The sequence below is a fragment of the Coffea arabica genome, chromosome 2e, assembly GCF_036785885.1.
Source record: "Coffea arabica cultivar ET-39 chromosome 2e, Coffea Arabica ET-39 HiFi, whole genome shotgun sequence".
In the NCBI taxonomy this organism is placed as follows: domain Eukaryota; kingdom Viridiplantae; phylum Streptophyta; class Magnoliopsida; order Gentianales; family Rubiaceae; genus Coffea; species Coffea arabica.
The window spans coordinates 39872826-39898217 of NC_092313.1; the positions used below are offsets into that span (position 1 = coordinate 39872826).

The following is a 25392-nucleotide window of genomic DNA, read 5'->3' on the forward strand; positions in this document are numbered from 1 at the left end:
ACTCATGTCCTCACATTGCACGCATGCATTTCATTCATTTGCATCCCACTTGCATTATTCGTGACTTCTTCAAAGGATTGATATTGGGCTTCACAATTAATGTGATTGGCACCACTCAACCTTTGAAGGGAAATTTCCCCCAATTCCCCTAGGTCTAGGGTTTGCATTCATGTAGGGCACTCAAATGTAATAAATTCTTTGGTTAAAACAAGAAAATCTTTGATTAAATCAACGCAACTAGCCTTGGCTAGGTCAAAGGGGTGCCTTGGATTCTATCCTTGCCTTCCCCTTTGTCAAACGTGACTCCCGAACCTTTTTCTTTGGTTTACGTAGACTAGGAGTCGTTTTAAAAAGGGTTTATTACTACTTGACTTTAAAACTCATTTTTGGGTGACTTGGTACACCTTAAACCATTACCAAGTGGCGACTCCAAACTTTTCATTTCAAAACCCTTTTTAAAACTATTTTTTTGGCCAAATCGTCGCTTTCCAAAGTCCCATGGCCTTTACTTTTACTTTGCACACGTTCACACACCACACTTCACACACATACATTCGACGATCGAAAAGTGGGGCGCGACAGTTGGCGACTCCACTGGGGACATTCGAGAGTCCGAGCAAATTTGATTTAATCAACCTTTTCCTTCTTTTAACCTTTTCATATATTACATTTGGGTGTTTTAGGGTTGCATTTTTTTTTCCTTTTAGGATTTTGCATCACTCGCGTCTCAAACCAATCCCTCGACTCATGAATGTATGTTTGGATGTATATTTACTTCTTTATTTCGCGCTTGCATTGCATTTGGGAGGGGGTGTGTCACCTTTAGAGCCTCGCGTGGTTCTCAACCCCTTCCCTCAAATTAGGGGAACACTTCATACGTGCATATTTATTTGCTTTATCCCATTTTATTTGTATTTTCGTGGGCGCCATCCCACACCGCCTTGTAGGATTAGGATCGATTGCCTTGGGTAGGCGGCTGGTGTGCTCTGCGCCCATAGCGCTACCTAAGGGATCACTCGAGCCACCGATCAAAGGCCCTGGGAGTGATGACCCTTCGCCTTTAGGTCTGAAGGCTTGGGAGCCGAGACTTATCGAGTCTAGTTGCATTAGTGAGCCCCAGCCTCATGCATCCATATTAGTTTGCCTAGGTTAGAGTCAACTTCACCCTTTTAAGCACATTAGGCACGAGGGAAGGGGTTCCACCCCTTTTACTTGCTTTATTGTATTTCTTTTCTTAATTGCTCCCAATGTGTTATGTGTACTATCAATTGCACTAACCATTTTTTTGTTTTCTTGGATTGCATTCATGTGCCTTAGCAATAAGGGGCCTCTTTGGCACTCTTTTAGTGACTCACCCACTAGATAGCTCACATGTCTAAATTTCAGTCTTTGCACTTACCTTTCAGTAAATACATTTCATGTTTAGACCCTTTCCCCCCGTTGCATTATTTTGTCCTCTAGGCCATATTTATTGCATATTTACATTGCTTTAATAAACTGGCATCACGCATAAACCCTAGAAAGGGAATGCCATTTAGGGGATCCCGTGTTAGGAATAAACCACCCCATGTCTCGGATGTATAATCCAAATGAGACTTGCACGTTTACCTTTCTCGTATCATCCGAAGGGGTAGTGCACAAGGTAAGGTAAAGATCCGATCATTTTCATGAAGCAATTTTTGGAATATGAGCATCTAATAATCACTTTTTGGCCATTTTCTCAAAATTGGTAAAATTCCCTTGCGTAAAAGGATATTAATTCGAAGAAAATTCACAAATGATTCCTCATTGTTGAGACGATAAATATAAAGGCCAAATTTTGATTTTAGAGGCTCATAGACCAAGGCATTGTAATGATTTCTTGAAACCACCCAGTGGGCGAATAATTCAATCGATTTTTGAACAAATCATCCATCTTATCCAATCCACTTTTTTCCAATTCATTCAATTTTAGTTCAATCTAATCATTTTTGAATAAATTCATTTCATCCAATTCATTTGACCAATTTACCCTTTTAGGGTCTTTTGACCAATTTACCCTTTTTAGGGTCATTCGGTCGCTTTTGAATAAATTATCAATTCAATTGACCAAATTACCCTTTTTAGGGTCTTTTGACCAATTTACCCTTTTTAGGGTCATTCGGCCGATTTTTGAATAAATCAAATTCAATTTCATTCATTTGGCCAATTTACCCATTCTTAGGGCAACCGAGCCGTTTTTTGACCTATTTCCCTTTTAGGGTAATCCGGTCGATTTTCAATAAATTGTCAATTTCATTTGACCAATTAGGATTTCAATGTCGAATTCCAAATTGGGAAATCTAGTCAATTTTGAAGAAAACCGTCCATTGCATCCAATCACTTGATCAATTAGGGTTTTTGACCCGTAATTCACTGAGAAATTTTATCAACGAATTCCAATCTCTTCGATAGGAGTTCGTCAAGGTCAAACCCATGTGTTTTGCAAATCAAAGGTGATCAATCTATTCGGACGTTGTCCTCATTTTGACAAATCTCTCGTCACCCCAATTGACCAAATTCTTTCAAAATTATTTTTCACTCCATGAGCTGATTGGATCCATCAGGTATTGTATAGTGCCTGCTCTGGAGGATTGCATTTTCATGCTAGGCCTACCCTTGGCATAAAAGGGTTCTCCCATAGGACATGCATAGCGATTTTGCAGTTTTGCCTACTAACTCGGGGTATTTTTCTTTTGTTTCCCCCCTCCCCTGCATTCATAAAAATATTTCAATAAGACGAAAATGTTCTTCTATATCTGATGATAATTTTAATCCAATAAAGTTTGAAGATTACAAGTGTTATTTGATTCTTGGGCGGATCCTACGATGAAAACCCTCTGAGAGATGTTGTAATTGTTTTCCAAAGGGAAATTTTGTATATTTGAAAAGGAGACAAAAAGTGTATATGTGGAGCTCTTTACAAGTTTCTCTCTTCTCACTTGTATCGTAATTGAATGAGAAAATTTGTTTCAAACTTTTTCAGCAATAAACTTTTTGGACAATCATTGTTTTGTGTATATTTATGTACATTTCATTCTTTATTCTTATTCATTGGAGATTGCATGATGAATTTTAAGAAATAAGACTAAATTGGGATTTTTTTTTCAACCTCCGACCTGAAAATTCACAATAAGAGTGTTCAGAATTAAAAGAGGTCATTCAGAAGGCCCAATGAGATATCTTTTTTCCTTCACTGAACCCCAAAATAAAATCAGTCACATTGATTGATAAATCGCAAATTGGGGCCATCTTTGCTTGAAAATATCCATTGTGTTTAATCGATTCAATCACATCTAAGTGAAAGCAAAAATGTGCATCATCCTTATTCGTTTGGAAAATTTGGAGTGATACTTTGAGCATTTGTTTCACTATCTATACAGATTTTTATCACTTGCTCTCCCATTTGAGCCTATGAAAAGAATAATTTCGTTTCAGATAAGAGCCCTAATGATCACTACCCTATATTGGAAAATTTTCAAATAGGGGAATGGATTTTCAATAACCGTTTCGTTACTTTGGTTGTCATGAGGTGTAAGAATGATGCTTTGGCCGTCGTTTCTACAACCTAAACACTGATCACCCCTTGCATCCCCATTTTGAGCTAAAATTGGTGGTTCTTTTCTAATGCACTCATGGTCGTACCCCACATTGGGGAGGGAGATTGGAGAATTTTCAAAAAAAAAACAAAAAAAGAAAAAAGGGAAAAGGGAAAAAGCAAAAATGCTAGAATAAGGAGGGAACTGCAAATTGGGGAAATTTGATTCCACTTGGGTTCCAAGTTTGAAAAAAGAAAAGGAAGGGTTTTGTCCATGTGAATCGCCTATGTTTCACAAATATGGATGAGCAAGGGTTTTCCTCAATCAATTAATTCAGATACATGCAAAAAATTTCGCATTAACGAAAGTTTCCTTTCAGAGTTGTTGTAAGGAATGGAATACAAGTCAGGCCATCTTCTTTTCCAATCGAACACTTTATCCCTAGTTATCCCTTTTGAGCCATCAGAATAAATTATGTCGTTTGGCAACCCCTGAGAATCGCAAACCCCACACTGGGGGCGAGTTTGAGTTGAAAAGAAAATTTCAAAAAGTGAAAAGTGAAAAGCAACAAGATCAAAAACAAAGGAAGAAAAGAGAACCTCAGTTCAAAAATAAACTGGGGCAAATTTTGTGAAAGTTCAAAAGAATGGCAAAAGGCCGAAAAGTCAAAAGGAAAAAGGAAATGAAAGTGAAAAGCCTCAATTGAGCAAAAACTGAGGCAAATTCTGATTTTACCCTAAAATAGGGTTGGCGCAACAATGCGATCTCAGATTCTTCAAACCAGTTTCGAAATCCGTTTTCAGGCCTTAACTTTTCTAAGCACCCCACCTGACCCCATTACAAAGCCGAAAGTCCTGACTCCTGTTCTTTGCAATGGCCCTGTCAAGAAAATTTCTGATGCCGGAAAATTTTAGCTGTATTTCTGAATTGCTTGAGTATGAGGTTGACGCTACTCACCATGTGAAAACCCATCAGCTCGAGGGAAAGGGAAAAGAGGCAAAAAGCAAAGAAAGGAAAGCAAATGCAAGAAAATGCAGAAAAATTGACGCTGAAGTCTCTGGTGAGTGATGAGAAAAATGCAAACAAAGTCTGAGATCTTTTGATTTCAAAATAGGGGCAATTTTGGAAAAATGCGATCTATGGTGCAATATCCTTGAAAGTCTTAAACTATCGTTTTCAAGCCAAATTACAAGCTAATAAAGTCCATCGTTGACTTATTCTTTCATGACAATCCAAAATGAGGATCATGCTCATAAGAAATTCATCAAATCATTTGTGATCATAAGGGCATAACCCGTTTCCACATGTTTAGCTATCACTTCTGTCCATACGTTACAAGCCTAGAAAGCTTGTATGTTGACTAAGTTTTCTTGAAAATAAGGGTAACAAACTCTTTGCTTTCACTAAGATGTGACATTAAATGGATTACATACAACTGGGACACAAAAATGAGACAGATTCTTATCTCCCATTTCCTTAGCCAGTTCAAAAATAGAGTCATGTGATTGGTCCTGAAAAGATGAGTCAACCAGAAGTGGTGACCCGTTACCCTAAGCACCAATGCTAAAAGTAAGGAAGAAATCTTCTTCTTAAATTTGGTGTTATTTCGAGGAATTCATCATGAAATTTCTGCATGAGTTCAAACTTGACGATTAAAGTTTCTTCACATTGTTGTATGTGCACTCTTTTCTAAATTTTAGAAAGTGCGGTTTTTCTTTGTTCAAGTAAATGGGAAATCATCTAAACCAATTTTTGCAATCAAATGGGCCCAAACTGGGGCAAAATTTTTATTTGCAAAATTTCGCAAAATAAGCCCACACAGGGGCAAATATTTTTGTAAGTCCAATTGAGGATTTCGTCCAAGAATCAAACTAATGCATTTTTCAAATCAGTCACGCTCATTTGAGTGCACGTAAGCCCTGTGTAGGTATTCACAGTTGAAGTCGACGAAAAGCATCTGGCGATGTGGAAGGCCGATGCCGAAGAAAGAGAAGAAAGAAGGGCAAAGGGCCCTACACTGGGGCAAATTATTTTTGGGAAAAAGATTCTCTCGAAAAATCAGAAAAATTCAAAAAATCAAAAAATCAAGTTCAAAATTTTGTTTCTTGGAAAATCAAATTTAATTTCTTGTACTTTGACAAATCAAATTCAATTTCTTCACCAATTGGATGGCAGGATTGGGTCTTATCCCACTGACCATTCTAAAAATCACGTTGGGCCTGGATTTCGTGCCGCCAACATTCCAAAAATTCTGTTGGGCCTGGATTTCGTGCCGCCAACGTTCCAAACATCAAGTTGGGCCTGGATTTCGTGCCGCCAACGTTCCAAAAATCAAGTTGGGCCTGGATTTCGTGCCGCCAACGTTCCAAAAATCAAGTTGGGCCGCCAACAGTTCAAATGTCAAGTTGGGCCTGAGTTTCGTGCCGCCAACAGTTCAAATGTCACGTTGGGCCTGAGTCTCGTGCCGCCAACAGGTCAAATGTCACGTTGGGCCTGGACTTCGTGCCGCCAACATTCCAAATATCACGTTGGGCCTGGATTTTGTGCCGCCAACATTCCAAAGATCCCGTGGGTCTATCCAAATTTTACATTTCTGTCCGGGACTATCCCGTGGGTCTATCCCAATTTTAAATTCCTGCTCGGGTCAGTCCCGTTTTATTTTTCATGTTTGGGTCAGTCCCGCATTCAAATTCTTGTTCATTGGAATCCTTTTGCAGCCAAATAACACAGGTAAGTATTTGGTGTCCACTTCTTTGTCTCAAGTTTTTTCAAAACTCAGACAAAGAGGGGCAAACTTTAGACACCAAATTTTGAATAATTTTATGTGGCATCTATTTCATGATTTTCATTTTAGATGGCTTGCATTCGTTGTTTACTTTTAGTTTTAATTTTTAGTCTTAGCTTTTAAGTTTAAAATTAGCGTAGAGTTTTTAGAAAAAAGGGAAAAACATCAAAAATATGTTATAGTCATTTTATTTTTATTCAATGCTTTCTTGAAAAGAAAAATTCAAAAAAAGAGGAAAGGAAAGAAAAATCATGAAAAAAAGAGAAAAAGGGAAAAGGAAAATTTGTTCACAAAAATATGTTTATTTATTTAAATTCAATCTTTGGGCACTTTAGTTATTTTTATTAAGTTATTTTGGGGAAAATGGAAAAAATGAAACAAAAAGAGATGGAAAAATGGTCATTTTTGTTGTTTTTAGTTGTTCAGTTTTTAAATTATTTTCATTATTATTATTATTATTATTACTTGGTTTTTGGCAATTTGTTATTATTATTATTTATATTTTATCATTTCTGTGTTTTATTAAGTCGAAAGTTGTAAAAAAAAAAAAAAAGAAAAAAAGAAAAAAGAGAGATATGCGGCAGCAAGCTGCGTTTTTCGCAGCTTGCAAAGAAATGTTCGGCAGCTCCTTGGGCTGCAAATATAGAAGAGCTGGCTTGAAGATTAGGGTTATTGGGATATAAAAGGAATGATCTAAGGGCAGCCGCAAGAGAAGAGGGACAGAGAGAGAGTTAAACGGCAAAAGGAAAAACACAAAAAACAACAAAGGAGAAAAAGAAAGGGAGGGATCGAGTTGAGGGTTTGGTCTGAGAGAGGGCAGCAGCCAAAAGGGAGGAAGGAACCCACGAAAAGAGACCAGGTGATGGGCTGAGCAAGAAAAAGAGAAAGCGAGAGGGTGAGATAGAGAATTAAAGTGAGAAGAGAGGCATCGGGTGCTGTTCTTCCAGCAATAAAGCAGCAACTGGAGCTGATGCTCCTCGCGAAGCTTTCACCATTTTCACTCTGCCATCGTTACCCGTGAGCTTCACCGTAAGTCAAGAGCAAGAAGAGGCAAAGGGCGGCTGGATTTTGAGGGAACCACGGTGCAAGGCTGCGAAGGAAAACGCAAAAAAGGTCTGTCCAAGCACCACAGTCCGCATCTGCCGCTGCTTGCTGTCCTCATCGTTCTCGAGAGCTGCAACCTGGGCTTCATATTTGGTAGAGCTCATCTTCTTGCGGACAGTCATCTTAGGTTTCAACCTTACAAGGTGGTCAGGTAAATATAACTCACGCCCCTGCTGATTCAACGTGTTTCTCACAAAACTCGTACCTACGATACATGAGCAAATCAGATTTAGGTCGCCAGTCCTGTTGAGTTATTTTCTTCCCTGTCCCATGCTGAATTTCATACAATTCCCTGGTCGAATGCTTCTTGTTTTATTGATGAATTTCTGATGTCGGATGATGTAAATAAAACCATGAGTTACATGATCTTGTTAGATGAACAAAACCAGAAAACTGTAGAAAGCCCTCGGCTTTATGATTCTCATTATGTTCGGATCCTAATGCTCCCTTGGTTGCTGCTTCTTTTTGTGTTTTTGCGATGTTAATGATGGGTTTAGCAGTGAAAGGCTCAGATAACACGGTGTTTGTTTGGTTTGGAAATGGGTTGGGAATTTCTGGCTTCGCCTTTTGCATAATTGAGCAGCCAGATCACGCTACATTGTGGCATTTTGTGTCCAAGAGTTTTTGTTAGATGCCTCCACTTTTCCTTCGCCTCACTTTTTCTCATTGCTGGTCTTGGACAAGTTGGAAACTGCATTTAATCATTTCTTTGATATGTTTGAATTGTATAAGAAACTAAAGGCTGCTGCATTTTCTTCATCGTTTCTTTCTCCAAGCAATCCGCAGGGCCGAACTTCCTATTGTATGCTCAGACACCAAGCTCCAATGGGTTTTTGTTTGGATCAAAGTCGTGATGCTTGGGTGAATTTGTTTTGTTCGAAGTTGTGTTTTGGGGCTAAAATCTGTGCTTGGAAATCGAAAACTAGTGTCTAGTTTGTTGTAGAAATCCCCTAGCAGCTGCCGAGAACTTTTGCTGCATTTTTTTCCCTCTCTTGCTGATCTTTCCGTGGCTGCTATCTGAGTTTTTACTTCAGCTGCATGCTTAATTGTTTTTTGAAGGGAGAAAATGGAAGGTTGGGTGTTGGGTTTGAGTGTTTAAACATCTAAGATGCGTGAGCTGAAAAAATGGGAAAGCCACGGCTGGAAAAGAGAATTGCAGAAAGTGTTCATTGCAGAATTTTGTTTCCTCGTATGCATGCATGTATTAATTCTTCAAAATTGCCCCTTAACTCCCTTAAGTTCCTCCTTGACCCACTATGGCCCAAGTAATTTGAATACTTAATCAATTTAATCCCTCAAGCTTCTCCATGTCCCACGAAAGCCCAAGCATGTTCTCATATTTTTACAATTAGGTCCAAAGGTGGGTATATTTTGAGCCATCGTTTGGCCTTTCATTGTTTTTGGGACTTGTAAAGCTCTTAAATTTTTCAATTGGTTTTATTTGGCTAATTAATAGCTGCTATTGAATTTTCAAAAATGCATGTTTAAATCATTCATGGACCCTTGTTCATTCTTGGACTTTCAAAATTCCATAATGTTTGTTTGGATCTTGTTATTTACTTGGGGAACTTTTTGTGTTTTAAAATCTTTCAATTAGGTTCAAATGATTGAGTAGTCTTGCTTTTGGGTCTTTAGTAGACGTTATGCTTGGAGGTTGGATGATCATGTCTTTGCTTGGTCTTTAATCAGCTTTTTACCTCATTAAGTTGCAATTGGGGGGAAAATTTGATGACTTGGTGGATTCAAATTGTTTAGTTTATATCTTATCACTAAATTGGTGCATTAATCTTTTGTCTTTGGTGATTTTAGCCTAAGTTAGTCTTTTCTTGGGTGACTCTAGCCAAGTTGAGTTTGTTTACTTCTTTAGCATTCCACACGGGGGGAAGGTACAATTTCTTTTATCCCTTTTTGTCTCTCCTATGTGCTCCTACGTGTTATGTGAATATGCCTGTCTATTTCGCTTTCCTTATCTCCTTGCGTGCATTTACTTACCTTTACTTTTATTTAAGTTTTTATGGGGTATGTGTACACCTCTTGGCTTGTAATAGATAGGGCCCGGAGAGCCTCTGGTCCATTTCCCCTTCCCCTTTATGCTTTTATGGGGTATGTGTACACCTCTTGGCTTGTAATAGATAGGGCTCGTAGAGCATCTGGTCCACTTCCCCGTCCCCCTTGCTTGCTTGTTTTGTTGCTACATGTTTAATTGCTTTATTAGGCTCTTGCATCTAGTCGAGCATGCTAAATGCTATGTGCTATGTGTTTACGAGTATTTTGGCATGTCTACTTGCTTTCATAGCCATGAATGAATGGAATGGATGAATGTACGTTTCCGCTAGTCCAACGCTAGTCGGAATTCATAGAACGGGCTAGTCCAACGCTAGACCCTTAGGGATTTCCCCTCATTAGCATATCATTTGCTTGTTCACCACATATCATGCATTTTTCTTAGTTTTATCATTTGGTATGATCCTCGAACCCGTTTTCCCCCCATTTTAGGATTTTTGCATTTCATGCTAGTTACAGGGTTCATTTGCTTGAGAGTCCCCTTAAATATGGGATATAGACGAGTGTGGCTTTTTCTAAAGCCTTAGCACGCTTATATCCTCTCTATAAAAGGGCAAATTGAGTCGCGATTTAGGTCTCCCCGTCCCAATATGCATGAATTCCCTAGGCTCATGCATTCTAAGTCCACTCCATCATTACACTTTCACTTTCCCTCTCATTTGCATACGTACACCTTTTTATCCTTTCACTTGCACATGAACACTTTTCCTCCCACTTTTGCACACGTGCACCCTTGAGTTTCTTCACTTGCACACGAACACTTTTATCATTACTTGCACACATGCACTTCATATTATCATTTCACATACCGTACATTGCCCACTCACGTGCACACTTTCATTTACATATTTATTTTCTTTTATTACTTTTTCAAACTCATGTCCTCACATTGCACGCATGCATTTCATTCATTTGCATCCCACTTGCATTATTCGTGACTTCTTCAAAGGATTGATATTGGGCTTCACAATTAATGTGATTGGCACCACTCAACCTTTGAAGGGAAATTTCCCCCAATTCCCCTAGGTCTAGGGTTTGCATTCATGTAGGGCACTCAAATGTAATAAATTCTTTGGTTAAAACAAGAAAATCTTTGATTAAATCAACGCAACTAGCCTTGGCTAGGTCAAAGGGGTGCCTTGGATTCTATCCTTGCCTTCCCCTTTGTCAAACGTGACTCCCGAACCTTTTTCTTTGGTTTACGTAGACTAGGAGTCGTTTTAAAAAGGGTTTATTACTACTTGACTTTAAAACTCATTTTTGGGTGACTTGGTACACCTTAAACCATTACCAAGTGGCGACTCCAAACTTTTCATTTCAAAACCCTTTTTAAAACTATTTTTTTGGCCAAATCGTCGCTTTCCAAAGTCCCATGGCCTTTACTTTTACTTTGCACACGTTCACACACCACACTTCACACACATACATTCGACGATCGAAAAGTGGGGCGCGACAACCAATGGCACATAATGGATACTCATAGAACATCTATTTAAGTCCTAAATTGTTGTCTTAGTTTTTATTGCGGGAAAAATTTCATAAATCTCCCCTGAGGTTTCTGACAACTTCACCGAACTCCCTTAAGGTTTGAAAAAAAATTTTAATTAAAAACTTATGCTGCCTGACGTACTAAACCCGACAGTCTTTTTAGTTAATTAATTTACATTTCAAAGTTGAAACGTAAGAAAAAGATGAAAACAGATTTGTTAAATCAATAATTATCCTTATCTTATGTTAAACTAGAAAAGGTTTTTTAAACAAAAAATCTCATTCAATTTGCAATAAGATGTAGTTCTCAAATCGTTGAAAAATAATCGTTAAAATTATTATGCATAAGATTTGATATTAATTTTTTGCTATAAAATGTATAGAAAATTGATATTTATCCAAATAAAATATACCAATAAATTATTAAAGGGCAGTGACTGAGTATAAGAATAAAGGTAGAAGTAAATATGATAGTAGGTAGTTAAACAAAAAAAGTAATTTTTAATGTACACTATAATTTTATAAATATAAATTTATTATGCAATATAAAAACAAAAAGGCAAAAAAATGAAAAGAAGAAAAACTTTTTTAATTACAAACTTATGCTACCTGACGTACTAAACCCGACAGTCTTTTTAGTTAATTAATTTACGTTTCAAAGTTGAAACGTAAGAAAAAGATGAAAACAAATTTGTTAAATCAATAATTATTCTTATCTTATGTTAAACTAAAACAAGGTTTTTTAAACAAAAAATCTCATTCAATTTACAATAAGATGCAATTCTCAAATTGTTGAAAAATAATTTGTTAAAATTATTATGTAATTTTTAATGTACACTATAATTTTATAAATATAAATTTATCAATATAAAAACAAAAAAGGCAAAGAAAAAAGAAAAGAAGAAAAAATTGATAACGTGACATGGTGAAATTTAAAAATAATGATAAGCATTCAAATAATAAAAGGTTAAAATAACGCTAAATCCCTCTATATTCAAATATTTGAAATTTAAAAACATGTACAGGAAATGATCATATCAACGCCCGGTGCGCCTTTTACCCTTGCTTTTATCACTTGGTGTTGTGAACGGACAGCAAAATCTTTTGGGCTGTCCTCTGCAACGTTCACGAAGAACTATTGGCTCCTGCGGTGCATCGATTGGAGGCGCAAAATCTATGGAAGCAGCATCAAGTCCTATGTCCTCCTCAACCGACTCTGCAGTCGTACTGCTATCATAATCGTTTTGAGAACGATACGTGACAAAATCTCCTGACTGACCGTATCCAGTAGTAAATACAAGCTAGATCGACGTAGGTACTGTCATATGCTGTCCAAGACTGTAATAATCGGGAAGGTCTAAAATAGGAGACGTACCACTCGTTCCACTAAGAAAAGTGAATATTGGATGTAGTTCAGAAGCAGAAGACGAGGCCGCTGTAGTGGCAGCGTATCCAAATGGAGGCTCATGTGATGAGGATGAAAATTGTCCACCAAATATAGGAAAATATGGAGAGGGCGTGGGATGTGTACCAAGAGGTGGAAACTGTGATAAAGACGTGGCATCTAGACCAATATGCGGTGAGTGCAGGAATGATGTGACCTGAGGGTTAAAGGCCGATATATTCTATCTAGGTGGCATAGCATAGGTATCTGCCATCGTCAAAGGCACATATGTGATAAATTGATTACTAGTCGGGTTGTGTCGAGACTGAGTGCCCGCCTCGGTGTTTTGAATGTTCGTCTCGCCGATGACTTCGTCTTGCAAGCCATGCCTGTGCCATTAACTTCTAGTAGATGATGGTCCACCTTGTGTAGGGACATGTCACACGGGATTTTGGATAGAAATTCCTTGTGACATGGGAGGATTATGATCGAAAGAATCAAAATTACCAACTACCATGCGATCAAAGCACTAGACGTATTGCATTGATCCATATGCCCCATCAACAATAGTCAACAGACATGGATGAAATTGACCTTCAGTGTCTTTAAGTTCAAATGCATCATGCAATTGCCAGCCAATGCGCTGCGTAGTACCCATCTGACATTGTCAAAATGGAGAAACCATTACAATCATTATCCAATAGTAAATAAATTAAATTTTGAGACAGTAGTAACTTACTAAATACTCAAACTGGTCAGAAACTCCATGCAACATTTGTCGAAACTGTGCATGCTGCGGGATAGGAGACGTAATGTACAGAATAGTGTGATTGTGATACCACTCGAGATACTTATTCGAAAGCCTGAACGTGGTTGTGGGCACACCACGTACTTCTGCATTTGCACGCACATTCCAGTATCCTATCCAACCCTTATGAAAATGAGCTCAATTTCTTCCAAGATAATCAGAAAGATCTAATTGGTGTAAGCCACCCTGAATAGTATCAACTGGTTCCGGAATTTCCCGCCTCATCCCAAATTGACGCGTGACACGATAGGGACAATATAGCTCGATGATGTGCCAGAATATAAGAGGGACTCTTGCCCGCCATATGCGCTCTCCCCGTTTGTAATAATCAGGTAGACTACCCAGTATACCATCGCTATACGGCATCTAGATAAACTGATACCATAACAATTTTTTAGGTGTGGACCAAAATTACGAGATTACTATAAAACAACTTTAATTGAGATATAAGAAAAAATACCTGATCCATCCGTAATAAAGCCAGCTACTCATGATAATATGTGCTAGATTGGCTAGAAGGGTCAATCCCTATTCGTTCGGCGGCCCATCTCCCTCCTCTAGGAAAATCTCCAATTTCAGAACATAGGAGTACATTAGGACGAATCACGAGAATCCGCTCTCACGCCCAAAGCTGTAGTAACAGGTACGGACCTCTAGTTGTGATCGTAGCAGAACGCAATGCGTGGCACATTCGTGAGTACAAAAAGCCAACATCGTGGACCCCCAGCTGTACTGGCTCATGGCATCCAAATCACGAACATAATCTAGCCAATTTAAACTGACGAGATTCTAACACGAATTTGCAAATAGCAATCCACCCAATAAAATCAGGATGTATATACAGGCATACTAGCTAACCATCTCATCAAAAACATCTGCAGGCAGTGATGTACTCAATCGTCGGGATATAGATGATAGCTTTAGACGACCGTGGTAGAGCATATTATCTTCTGGCCAATATATTAAAATGTCATAAACAAACTGTTTGCGCTGTAATAAATTACGTCTACTGTGTACTAATATAACTAGTAGACCATCAATGCGAAAATCCCATAAAACCTCCACATCCTGCAAAGTTACTATCGCCACTCCTATAATTGGAAGGTGAAAAGTGTGTCTCTTGCCTCTAATGCTCCACAAGCATATTTATAAGGCCATGATCAACTGTGAGATAACCGATTCTGCGAATGCCATAAAAGCTAGCAACATCGATGTATTGAGCAACCTGTGCATCTAAATCTATCAGAGGTTGAAAAAACCTCTTAGCACCGAACATTTAAATCCACACCTGTGCCTTGAAAAGTGGTAGCGGAGCTATATTCGAATTGTAGATATAAAACACTCCCATCCAAGGGTCCAGGATGAGGGGTGCTGTGATTGTGTTCCATCGCTCCATTTTAAATCCTGTTTTAAAAAAAATTACATAAATAATGATATGCTTTACAATTAATAATTCATCGCACCAGACAATATAGAAAATTCAACATTTATTACTACAAAATAGCAATTCACATCAAATAGGAGGGAATATGGTCTTAGTTACTAGCCCAAACTTCTACCATAACTCAGACAAAATGTTATTTATGAAAGTAACCGGCATATGGACAATTAGGGGCAGTGTGACCCGGCTGTAAACAGTTACTGCACCGACGTGGTGCATCAGGACATCTTTTATCCATCTGATTTCTAATCCTAATAGTTTTCAATGGTCCTGGCATCTTTTGTTTCAACAGATCTCCTATGATATTCAACTTTAATTCCACTATGGGCCAATATTTTGGATCCCTTAACGATTGAAAAGGACCGCTGAATGTAGCCTGATAAGCGAAAAATGTATGTTCAGGAGCGACAAGCGTCATTGGACTAATGTCACACCTAAAACACGCAGCCATGGCATGTGAATATAGGAAGTGCAATTCTCTCTATTTTTCACATGTACACGTGCGATTTTCAATGTCAACAGTCTGGACATTACCTCCTTGATGGCTTTGTCGATAAGCAGTCGTGATGCAGTAAATACCCCTTTTGTGATCGAACACTTGAACTGCATGTGCCCTCCCTTTTTTTTTTCATTTTTGACATATTTATTCCAAGATTTCTATGGGAGGGTGTATACCTGATCCCATGCAGCCTTGTGATTTTTGATAAACAGACCAACTGTTTGGTTAAAAGTGAACCGTATACATGTAGTAATTGGTAGCAATCGAGCGTCCCTCAATAAATTGTTGAAACATTCAACCATATTTGTAGATATGTACCACCAACGATATCCCTCAGCTTTGCACAGAGCCCATTGCTCGGGTCCGACTGATCCATTAGTTAGGCATGCATATGCCTCCGTATTTAAGGAGAAAATCACATTTATGAATTCCTCATACTTGCATAGCTGATTTGCCACACCAGCAGCTAATATCAGGCTTTTAAGCCTACCCAGCATCGTAAAATATTATTGGAATGGGATCGATACCAAAACAATGACCAGTGAAACATGAAAACATGTTTAATATGTAAGGGTCCAGAGACAATTTACCTTTTATTCTTGAATTTTTGTGTGAAATTGCTCCGAATGAATCAAACAGAATCGGTACACCCCTAATGGCTCTTGCCACTCTTCGAGTGTACGCATTATGTTAATGATGCCGTGGTGACGATAAGAAATAATGCATATATTCTGCACATCACAATACACGTGAATGCGTAATAGTCTCATGAACCAAGACCAACTCCGATTATTCTCCTCATCAACTAAGGCAAATGCCAAGGGAAACATTGAGTTGTTTGCATCAAAACCTATGGCGACAAGAAATTTTCCCCGATAAGGTCCTTTCAAAAAAGATACCATCCACGCATATGACCGGTTTCAGATGGCGGAAGGCTTGGATTGCAGGAGCAAGTGCCCAAAATATATAATCAAAAATTATTGTGGAAGGGGTACTCAATGGATGATGCTCCCACACAACTATTGTACCCGGATTGGACCATAGTAACTCCTGAATATATGTCGGCAGTTGTGATATGGATGTCGGCCAATCCCCATATAATATATCAATGGCACGGCGTCTAGTGTACCAAGCTTCTTATATGACACATCGCAATGAAATTCCTGTTTCACCGATGTCTGAATTTCCTTGATTTTGTACACTGGACCATTCATAATATGGGAAATACTATGCTTGGCAATTATGTCACTATTCAATCCACGGTGGTCGTTACTATAACAAACATGGACGCAGGTATGCGCATCGGCAAGTGTGACAATCATCCACATATTGTGCGAGCTATGCAAGGTTGCACGAAACTGCCAATTACACGGAGGCATGGAGTTAAAAGCCCGATAACGGACATACTGTGAGGACCCAAAATTTTTTTTACTGGCTTATCTATTTATTTATTTATTCATTTATTCCAATTAATTTATTTCATTCATTTTAATTGCATTTGCATGGTTCATTGTCTCATTTTATATTTTTAACACATTTGCCCTTAAACTTAATTTTTCTATTGCCTAATTAGTAAAAATTTGAGAAAACATGTTTTTCGAGGCAATATTTGGTCTGAGAGTGCAGTGGTCTTGGAGAGTTAAGAATGATCAATTGTAGACTAAGAAAATTTAATTGAGAGATTAGAGGTGAGTGATTTGAATTAAACTCAATTAGGAGCATTAATAAAACCACTATTCACAGGTTGACTTTTGCACCATAAAAAGTGGTTTTATGTCACTTCTTTCTTTCCCTATTTCATATCACAAAAAACACACAAAACTCACTCTTTCTTCCTCTCCCTCTTGGCTGAAATCCTCCCCTCTCCTTTAGCCGAGAAAATTTCACCTTCTTCCTCTCAATCTTGCTCACAAACCTTGCTCACACCTTGGATCATCTTCAAGTTTGGTAGAAGACTTGGTGGAGGGAAGATTCTTGGAGGTTTAGTGCTTGGTTTCTTTAGATTTTTGCTTGCTATCCTTGGAGGAAGGTAACCTCTCCAAGCTCCAATTTTTCTTCCATCCTTTAACTAATTTTTAGGTAGATGAACTTGGGGTTGTTGAAGGGTTCTATGAACCTTGACATTAGGTAGCATGCCTTGAGGATATTCTTGCTTTTTTGACTTGCTCTTAGGAAGATGTCTTGAGAAGGATTATTAGGTAGTGACTTGAGGATTTCTTGTATGTTGGTTGTTGTTATGGTGAATTATAGCTTGGTTTTGGTGTGAGAGTTTAGGAGGAGAATTTGGAAAGAAAGAAACAAGGCTGTTCGAATTTTTGCTGGAGTTTTTCCCTTGTTTTAATTTCGAAATTTGTGGTTAGATTTATGCAAAAATGCTTGCTACATGTTGGGTTATGTGTGTGCAAATTATGTTCCAAAAATTACTTCATTTGAATGAGTTAAAGTTAAGTTTAGAGGAGAAGAACAAATCTGAAAATTTTAGAGCAGGGCAGCCAACTAGAGTTCACTAAACAGAACGTAAATTTTTGTACAGGGGTCGAAATCAAGTGCCGTTTGCGCATGTGAAACTAGATTCCGAGGGCTTTCTAACAGTATAAAATACACATGCTAGTTCATTTTCTATGAGTTGAAGTAAACCAGCAAAGTTGGCTATTTTCTCTTACTGTTTTAATTGCAACACAAGAACAGCTGCAGTTTGTAACTTGATTTCACTCCCCTAATGAAATGAATTTGAAAATAGTTTCTTCTAGCAATTTTTAGTATTTTGAATCTAGTTTTCAACATCATAAACCACGATAATTTTAGACTTGTGTAACCTTAGTTATGACCTGAATTAGAAACTGCGTCGGGTCTTCCAAAGCTGGAATTTCTTGTTTCAGGTTTCAAAAACCAGTTCTCGAAAAACTGTTGTATATTGGTGTAGAAAAATCCAAATTGAGTTCCGTTTATTGGTTTGAAACTAGACTTGAAGTTCTTTCAGTGGTATAAATTTCAGGGGTTAGTTCGATTCCTATGAATTTTGATAAATTTTCAAAATTCCCTGAAATTCAAGACTGTTTTGCCCTATTTTTACTGAAGCAGCGGTTTGGAACTAAAATTCGACTGGTTTCTGATTTGAATCTACTAGAAGTGTCTTTTAAAGAGTTTTAGTTCATTGAATCTATTTTCCAACGGTATAAGATTTGCGATTTTTGGACTTATGGAACTCAAGTTATGATTTTTCAAAAATGTTACAAAACTTGAAATTTTCTTTATAAAGTGACAAAAGCTCAAAAGTGGCTTGGAAACATTTTCTGGGTTCAAGCCTAACCTTTTTTATTAGTTGCACCCCATTTCATACTTGAGAAGTGGATTTCACCGAACACATGAGATTTTTTTTCTTGACTTGGATCAGAAAGCTTGATTGTTTGGAAGTTGGCCAAGTTTCAAGCGAAACTAGTTTGTTTCCTTTGGCTCCGAAATAAGATTTTTCACCTCCTAGTCTTATGCCCTTGGTTTCCATAAAAATGAACCATAAATTGAGTGTTTTAGCTAGAGTAATTCTTGAGCAATTTCACTAGCTTTACATTTGAAACTTGGAGCTTTTAACTCCAATATTTACTCGCTCACTTATATTCTAAAACTTGGGCATAGGATTAGAAGTTTTAAGATATGAAAACATTTTATTTCCTTTTCTCGATTTTTGTGCCAAAAAATTAAGCGTGGTAGTCCCCTTTTAAATTAAAATTTCTTACCACGACTTGATTTGAAAATGGAACTTTTGAGTCCTCTTTTAATATTATTTTAGTGGTTAAGTAAGAATGTTTCTCTTTTACTATAACTTGTGTTTGAGGCTGTTGAGTGTAGGTAGCAAGGGGATTTTTATTTCTTAATAGCCTTTAGGGGTGGCAATCGGGTCCAAATCGGGTTGGCAGGTCGGATCAAGACCCGGGTATAACAAAAAACCTGTTGACCCGAACCCGACCCGCCAACCCGTGACGGGTCAGGTATGCTGGCTCGAACCCGAAAGTTTCAGGTTGGCGGATCAAGCGGGTTGATCCGAAATTTAATTCTCATTGACTGATTAATCGGCTGTGATTTTTAATAGAATCAATTCCAAACTAAATTAAGACATCATAAGAGTACAAATAATGTAATACATCATCTATCCAAATTTAATAGCTCCAACTTCACACAGGTCAAACAAATTCAACTAGAACAATCTAAACAAAAGGCTGCCAACCAAATACAAGTTTAGAGTCAATATATTACAATTCACATGATATTAAATCACGACAAAAGTGGTGCTCTAAGGCCAACCAATGTTCTGCCCTCATCTTCAGCAACAACAGCATGCATAATCATACCAAACTTGTGCGTCCTCCAAGCAACATTCATAGCAACCACTCCAGCTAGGAGGATCATGATCAACACCAAAGAGAAAGAAAGAATTACTTGGATATTAAACCACGTATTAAATCTTATGAAATATTTTTAATCGAATTTAAAAATTAACTCACCATGCATCAAGTATTATGGATTAGAGATTAACAACATTAGAATTTGAATCCTCAATTATTGTTGCATCAACCTCATCCTTGTTGATATTGAGAGACATGATATTTTGAGTTAAATCCTCCAAATTCATATTTAGAGATCCTACATTATAAGAATAAAAAAATATATGAGTAACAATACCAGAACAGTAAAATATGTATAAAAAAAACTGTATTTACCTTCACTTTTATCTCTAAACAACCAGTCCTTAGTGCAAACTAAAGCCTCAACAATTTGGGGTGAAAGTGAACTACGAAATTGATCCAAAATTCTACCACCAAGACTAAATGCAGATTCAGAAGCAACGGTTGATACTGGAACACATAGAATATCCCTTGCCAATTTACTCAAATCTAGAAATTAGAATTGTTGAGCTTTCCAATAATCAAGAACAATAATATGTGAGGATCGTTTAGCTCTTGGCTCATCTAAATACAATTCCAATTGGCTTTTTTGTGCACTAGAGGCAAATTCAAAAGTGTCAAATTGATCAAATTCCTACATAAGTTACAAACAGAGATATAATAGATATGATAATAAAACAAAATAGTTAAAAATAATCATCACAATAATAATTTGAGAACACAATAAAGTTACAAAATTTTAATTTTCATACCTCTAAAACATCAAATGATTGGTTGTCTTCTTGGTCCTTGGCTCCATGAGAATAGACTTCATTGCTGCCTCGAGAGCATGAAGATGATGCACCGGGTATGTTGAAAGTCTTCACATACTCATTATAGACATCAAAAAGTACATTCCTGATCTTGACTAATTCATTAGACCCCAGGCCATACAACTTATTATAACTAAATTCAATAAATTGAAATTTATACCAAGGATCAAATACCACAGCAATTGCCAATAAGAGATTGAACTCAGACCAATATTTATTAAACTTCGCAAACATTTGGGAACCAATCATCCTCATAAAATCCTCCGAACTATTGCACTCCTCGGACAGTTTCAATTGAATTTTAAAAACTTGAGGAAAGTACAAGTTACTAGTTGGATACTTGGACCCCGAAAAAGCATTAGTTGCCTCGTAGAAAACTTGAAGAAAGCCACAAAATTTTTCAACTCTTCCCCATTCTTCAAGAGATGGACAACACCGAAAATTTGAATCACTTAGTTGTAAATAAAAAATGCAAGGTGATAATAAAGTGCACTAGACAACATCCTATATGTGGAGTTCCACCTAGTAGGAACATCTTGAACTACTTTCTTGGAATCAAGAGAAGTCTGTGTTACACATTCAGTGAACCTTGACTTCCTTGTATGAGAACCCTTGACATATTTGACACATTCTCTTATTAACTCCACAGATTTATCAATTTCTTTCAAACCATCTTGCACAATCAAGTTGAGAATATGTGCACAACATCGCACATGAAACAACATTCCATCACAAACTAAAGAATTTTTCAACTTAAACTAATTCTTAAGTATTGTAACACAAGAATCATTTGCAGAAGCATTGTCTAATGTGATGGAAAACCCCAACTACTAGCCAAGCTGTAAATATTTTCAGCTAAGGCAGCACCATTATGAGGAGGAGGCATTAAGAAAAATTCAGAATTTTTTTTCTGTAACAGCCAATTGCTGTCAATGAAATGTGCAGTCAAACTTAAGTATCCATCAGTAACAATAGATGTCCATGCATCAGAAGTTAAACATATTCGATTAGGACATCCATGCAATTCACTACCAAGTCTATTAACTTCCCTTGCATGCAATTTGTTAATGTCCGACTTGGCTGTATTCCCAGTGATATGTTTAATTTGGGGTTCCAAATATGTAAGGACCTTTTTGATTCCCTCATACTCCACAAATGAAAATGGCAGTTCATGTCTTATTATGGCATGCACAAGTAATTCTCTAAATTTATCTTGACTGAATTGTGCATTTCGTGTGGCTAGAGCACCTTTGTCAGAAGTGATTAGGTACTGCCCAATGTCATTTGTTGTCATTTTCAAACACCTCTTTATATGTCGATGCAAATTACCTATCCCACTTTTACTCTCAGCTGAATATTCACTCCCACATTTCTTGCATTTGCACTTCAACTCTTCATTTGGATCCTTTTTGGGAATAATGTTGAAGTAATCCCAAACTTCTGAACTTAATCTCCTTTTCTTGCCAGGCACATTGATTGTAGCTTTTGGAGGTAACTTCTTTTTTCCAATTGCACTAGTGTCAGGGCATTGAGATTGCTGGTTGGTGTGGCCTGTTTTCTTGATGCTATCACTACTGCTCCCGGTATCACTATCTTCTTCAATAGTGACTGAATTTGGATATGTCATACTTGTATCCATCTGTTAATCATCAAGAATGATGAACAAACTGATTAAAAGCTGTTAATCATGCCAAGTAGGTCTGGTCTGCTCATTTGGTCATCTATATATTTGTAATCATACATTTTTGTATACGGCCAGCAATAAGAGAGTACTCTTAAAAGCTCCAATTAATAATGGATTAGTTGACTTAATATATATACATATATAGAAGAATAGAAGAAAGCCTGATTGGTAAACCACTTAAACCCTTTTCTAGATGAACGCTGTTTTTAATTATACCATTTTAATGCATCTTAAAAGCTCTAATTAATAATGGATTAGTTGGCTCTTAAAACAACCACGTAACAGCCAGTGCTATGCAAATTACATGAAACAAAAATAGTAAAAGCATTTCACAAGCAGTTGCCTCAGTTCCTTTGCATCTAAACTATCTCCAGCTGCCTACCGCAGCCATGCTGAAACTAAAATTCACAACTAAAATCAGGTAAAATTCATCATTTGGGTGCCTTAAAGAGAATTCTAAAATCTTCCCCAGTTGCACCATCACTATTTGAGATAATCGTCATCCTATTACACTTCATTTCAATAAGAAAGAATTCTAATAACGTTGTCAAATCCTTTATGCCCACACTCTGTTCAGTATCAAACCACCACTAACAAGTTTTTATTTTCCTCACTGTTATAAAAAAGATAATCAATAGATTACTAACAAGGAAATGAAGCCATTTCATTTCATGTTTCCATGAAAATGCAGCGCAAGTACTCAATAGATTACTAAATACTCTGCCAACGTAAAATAAGAAATAATCATGAGATGACTAACAGAAATTTAAACATATGTACATATATACATAATTGCTACACATAGCCTTCCATCCCAGCCTACAGGCGACAACCCATGACCACCAAAAGAAAACACAGAGCGAGAAACCAAAGCCAGCATCAGCTAAGTTAGATCTAAATCTTCATACCTTTTTCGCTAAGCTAGATGTAAAACTGCTGGCCCTTTCTTGCTGCTCAGACCTCAAAGAAGAAAATCCGTTGCTTGCTGCTAACCACCGTCCGCTAGTGATAGGTGAGGTGAAGAAGGGCAAGACGATCTTTTCTGGTTTTGCCGTTCAGATTTTTACGGGAGAAAAGGGGAAGAAAGATTTGGATGAAGGATTTAGGGCCTGCTGAACGTGAATTGTTGTTTGTTCTGTATAGTCAATAGTGGTATATTTTTTACTATTAAGTCTTTAGACAATTTTTTAATATTTATTTATTTATTTTTATTTCAGAAACGGGTTAGTGGGTCAACCCGTTTTTGACCCGATTTTGACATGTTTTTTTTTCGGGTTTATTGGGTCTGACTCGATTCTGACCCGAATCCTCAAAATCTAAATCCAAACCCATTAATTTCGTGTTAGATTCCTGTCGTGTTTTTAGATCATGTCGAAAATTGCCACCCCTAGTCTTAGTCGAATACCTAGGTAACCGTGATTGTACATATCTCAAGTGATCACGTGGACACCGAGGAGTTCATTTGACCTCTTACTTTTGCTCTCGATTTTGCTCTTGATTTTGGTAAGTGTCAAGTGCATGCTTCATGTTGCTTTGATTGAAATGATACTTATACAAGTGCTATGTGATTCTTGTGATTTGTAAACTTGCCGAGGCGAGAGTGTACTTTATCGCTCTCGTCCTCTCCCTCTTAAATAATTGCTACTTGTTATATAAATATGTGTGACTTGCACTTGTACTTGAACATGCTTTTAACTCGTGAGCACTGAGCGGCAGCATGTACCACACTCTATTCGAGTGGGAGGTACCTCTCATCCCGACTCAGTGCTATGATCGATTCTAAATCGATTGGAATGTTGTCTCATCGACCAACTATACTTGTGGGGATACCCCAACCCATTGGCTAATCTCATAACTCGAGCCGGCAAGGGTTTGGTCGAGAAGCTTGGTATACCATGAAAAATTTTATAGTTTGATCTTTTGAGATCTTGTTTGGCATGCTCGAATAGTATTGCCATCTCGTGCTTGTTTGGTTCCGGATCCGAGAGGGTGATATGGTGGATAGAGGAAGTAAGTGGAGCTCTACAGACATGTTGTTACTTGAATTGACAGAGGGTCAATCAAAGATAGTTTGAACCGGCTGTGATGTGGGAATAGCTCCTAAGAGCTCCTGTATCCTTTCTATTTGTGTTTTACTTCCTACTTGCTCACTTATATGAAATTCATGTTTAGTCGCTTTTCAATGTGCTATTTGATTTGGTTCGTGGTACTTGCTTGTTTGCTTGATTTTCTTGGCCTCACTGAGCGTTAGCTCACCCTGAGTTGTTATTTCTTAACAGGTTTTGGAAGTGGAAGTTGGGAACTCTAGACTAGTGATTTTTGGCTGAATCCAGTAAATCTTTTGTATAATATTTGAGACATTTGAAGTGTAAACTTTATTATATTTGGATTTTTGGATTGTAATAGTAGATGGCAGTTTTAGAAGAATTTGGCTAGTATATTTGAATTATTCCTTTAATTCTAAATCTTTGATTGACTTGTGGATCTCTATTAAGTTAGAATGAGTGCATGAGTTTTGACGAGAGTTGGGCAGGCGCCCGTTGATACCCGAGGGCTCGCCCTAGGGAGAGGTGGGGGCGTCATAGTTGGTATTAGAGTTCTAGAAATGAAATATCTGAAATAGTGTTAGGAATTCTGAGTCATGAACTTTCGGTCATAGAAATCCGTGATAAATTTTAAGTTAGATCTTTGGGTGTTACCAGTAATTTTAAGGACCTAACCTTGAGTCTTGTGGGTTGTTTGTAGGAAACGGACAGTGGCAGCGACAGTGATAGGATCAAAGGATCTCTCCCAGTGATTCGATTTTGCATGGTCGGAGGCGGACCCCCCTTCGGTGGTCACTCGCCAGTCGGGTTAGGATATGCCCGTACTGTGCGAGGTTCTCCTACCCTAACCACTTGGTGTTAGAGGTAGTTGAGGAGAGGTGACAGTTGACCTATGACCTCAAGGTAGCTCAAGCAGAGATAGAGGTGATGAGGACCACTATAGAGTCCCAAGCTACCAGGATTCAGGAGTTGGAAACTAGGGTCCTCGAGGAGCGTCAAAGGGCTAACGCCTCTCACGCTCGGCTTCAAGCCACCGATGGACACCTTATTTGGATTGTAGAGGAGATGAGAGATCGTGTGGATGGTATCTTGACGGAGTGTGGGACCATGGCCGATCACATAAAGGAGGCTATAGATGGAGGAGGACCTGAGGATGCTACCCCTAGTGATAAGGAGGAGATAGAGCACATGGAGGTGGAGGCCGAGGAGGATTCTTCTGAGGAGATGGGGTCTGTTAGTTCGGTCCACTCAGACTAGTGATTTTCTAATCTTTTGATTTTAGCTAAGGACATAGAAGGGGTGATTTTCGTTTTGAGACCTT

The 25392-nt window shown here is 37.8% G+C and overlaps 1 protein-coding gene across 1 annotated transcript; it reads right to left on the reverse strand.

Moving 5' to 3' along the window:
* Positions 1-21147: 21147 nt before the first annotated feature.
* LOC140036286 (zinc finger BED domain-containing protein DAYSLEEPER-like) lies at positions 21148-21981 on the reverse strand. The gene has a single exon (XM_072077640.1). It carries the CDS (start codon positions 21979-21981, stop codon positions 21148-21150), a length of 834 nt encoding a protein of 277 aa, XP_071933741.1.
* Positions 21982-25392: the final 3411 nt, after the last annotated feature.